At 50.1% G+C, this 1,533-nt stretch overlaps 1 protein-coding gene across 2 annotated transcripts in view; it reads right to left on the bottom strand.

Moving 5' to 3' along the window:
* aacs (acetoacetyl-CoA synthetase) overlaps positions 1-1,196 on the bottom strand; it is a 26,835-nt gene extending 25,639 nt beyond the window's left edge. Inside the window, exon 1 of one of the 2 annotated variants that reach the window (XM_047818716.1) lies at positions 915-1,196. In XM_047818716.1, coding sequence (XP_047674672.1) covers positions 915-1,047 — 133 coding nt within the window. In that variant the 5' untranslated portion in view covers positions 1,048-1,196. The remainder of the gene's footprint in view (positions 1-914) is intronic. The other variant, XM_027143305.2, reaches the window with a different exon arrangement.
* Positions 1,197-1,533: the final 337 nt, after the last annotated feature.

Here is a 1,533-nt window from a genome sequence, read left to right on the forward strand (position 1 = left end):
GTGTGGAGTGACATAAAGTGCAGGAGGCGTGTCAGTGTGGAGTGACATAAAGTGCAGGAGGCGTGTCAGTGTGGAGTGACATAAAGTGCAGGAGGCGTGTCAGTGTGGAGTGACAAAGTGCAGGAGGCGTGTCAGTGTGGAGTGTCATAAAGTGCAGGAGGCGTGTCAGTGTGGAGTGTCATAAAGTGCAGGAGGCGTGTCAGTGTGGAGTGTCATAAAGTGCAGGAGGCGTGTCAATGTGGAGTGACATAAAGCTCCTATTTGTCCCTCTGTCCGTCTAATAATTAGTGTTAAAGCACCAGATTATTATTATATTATATTCTTATGTCACTTTCTGAGACTCATGTGCAAGTAGGAGTGTGTATGCACACACACACACACACACACACACACACACACCCCTCTCTGTATTCTCTCACTCACACACCCCTCTGTACTCTCTCTCTCACACACACACACACACACACCCCTCTGTACTCTCTCTTTCTCACACACACACACACACACACACACACACTCCTCTGTACTCTCTCTCACACACACACACACACACACACACACACACACACACACACTCCTCTGTACTCTCGCTCACACACACACACACACACACTCATACTCTCTCTCACACACACACATCCCTCTGTACTCTCTCACACACACACACACACACTCACCCCCCGCCGTACTCACACACTCCCCCCCCCGTACTCTCTCACTCACACACACACACACACCCTCTGTACTCTCAGTCACTCACACACACACACACACACACACACACACACACACACACACACACACACACACACACACACACACACCATACTCTCTCTCTCACACACTCTCTCTCTCACACACACACACACACACACACACACACACACACTCCCCCCCTCCCCCCCCGTACTTACACAGGTTTAGCCCGTAGTCCCGGTTCACCTGAGCCCTAAACCGGTCCATCTGCGTGTTCTTCTTGGAGTCCGGGTACCACAACACTTTAGCCTCCATGATCTCTTCTCCTTTGGCCTTCGTGTCGTTAGACATTGCGTTAATGTTCACAATAAAACACACAAACACACACACACACTCACACACTCACACACAGCGCAGTGAAGCGACCTGAATGAGCTGCTTATAAAACTGTCTAAAAAAGCGACCAGGAACAAAGACTCCGCCCACTAATGTGTCAAAGACTCCGCCCACTTTATGTGACGAAAGACTCCGCCCACTTATATGACGTGTGTGAGAGAGAGGGGGAGGGGGGGTCACTTCATCACTCTCAGCTTCTACACGGCGTGAGTATATTTGCATACTCGATTTTGATTGGCTATCAGAACTGGCCTCACAGATCAGCCGAGCGATGCGGTTGGCAGTAAAGACAGACGTACTGATCAGCCAATCAGCAGGCACGCTTCCGCCGTCCTCACGCTGTCGAAAGAGATAACGCAATGGCCAATAGAAATGACTGAGGACTTTTCAGAGGGTGTGCCCAATCAGAATTCGGTATGCAAATGAACCTGTTACTCCCCT

The sequence above is a fragment of the Tachysurus fulvidraco genome, chromosome 9 (genome assembly GCF_022655615.1).
Source record: "Tachysurus fulvidraco isolate hzauxx_2018 chromosome 9, HZAU_PFXX_2.0, whole genome shotgun sequence".
NCBI lineage: Eukaryota > Metazoa > Chordata > Actinopteri > Siluriformes > Bagridae > Tachysurus > Tachysurus fulvidraco.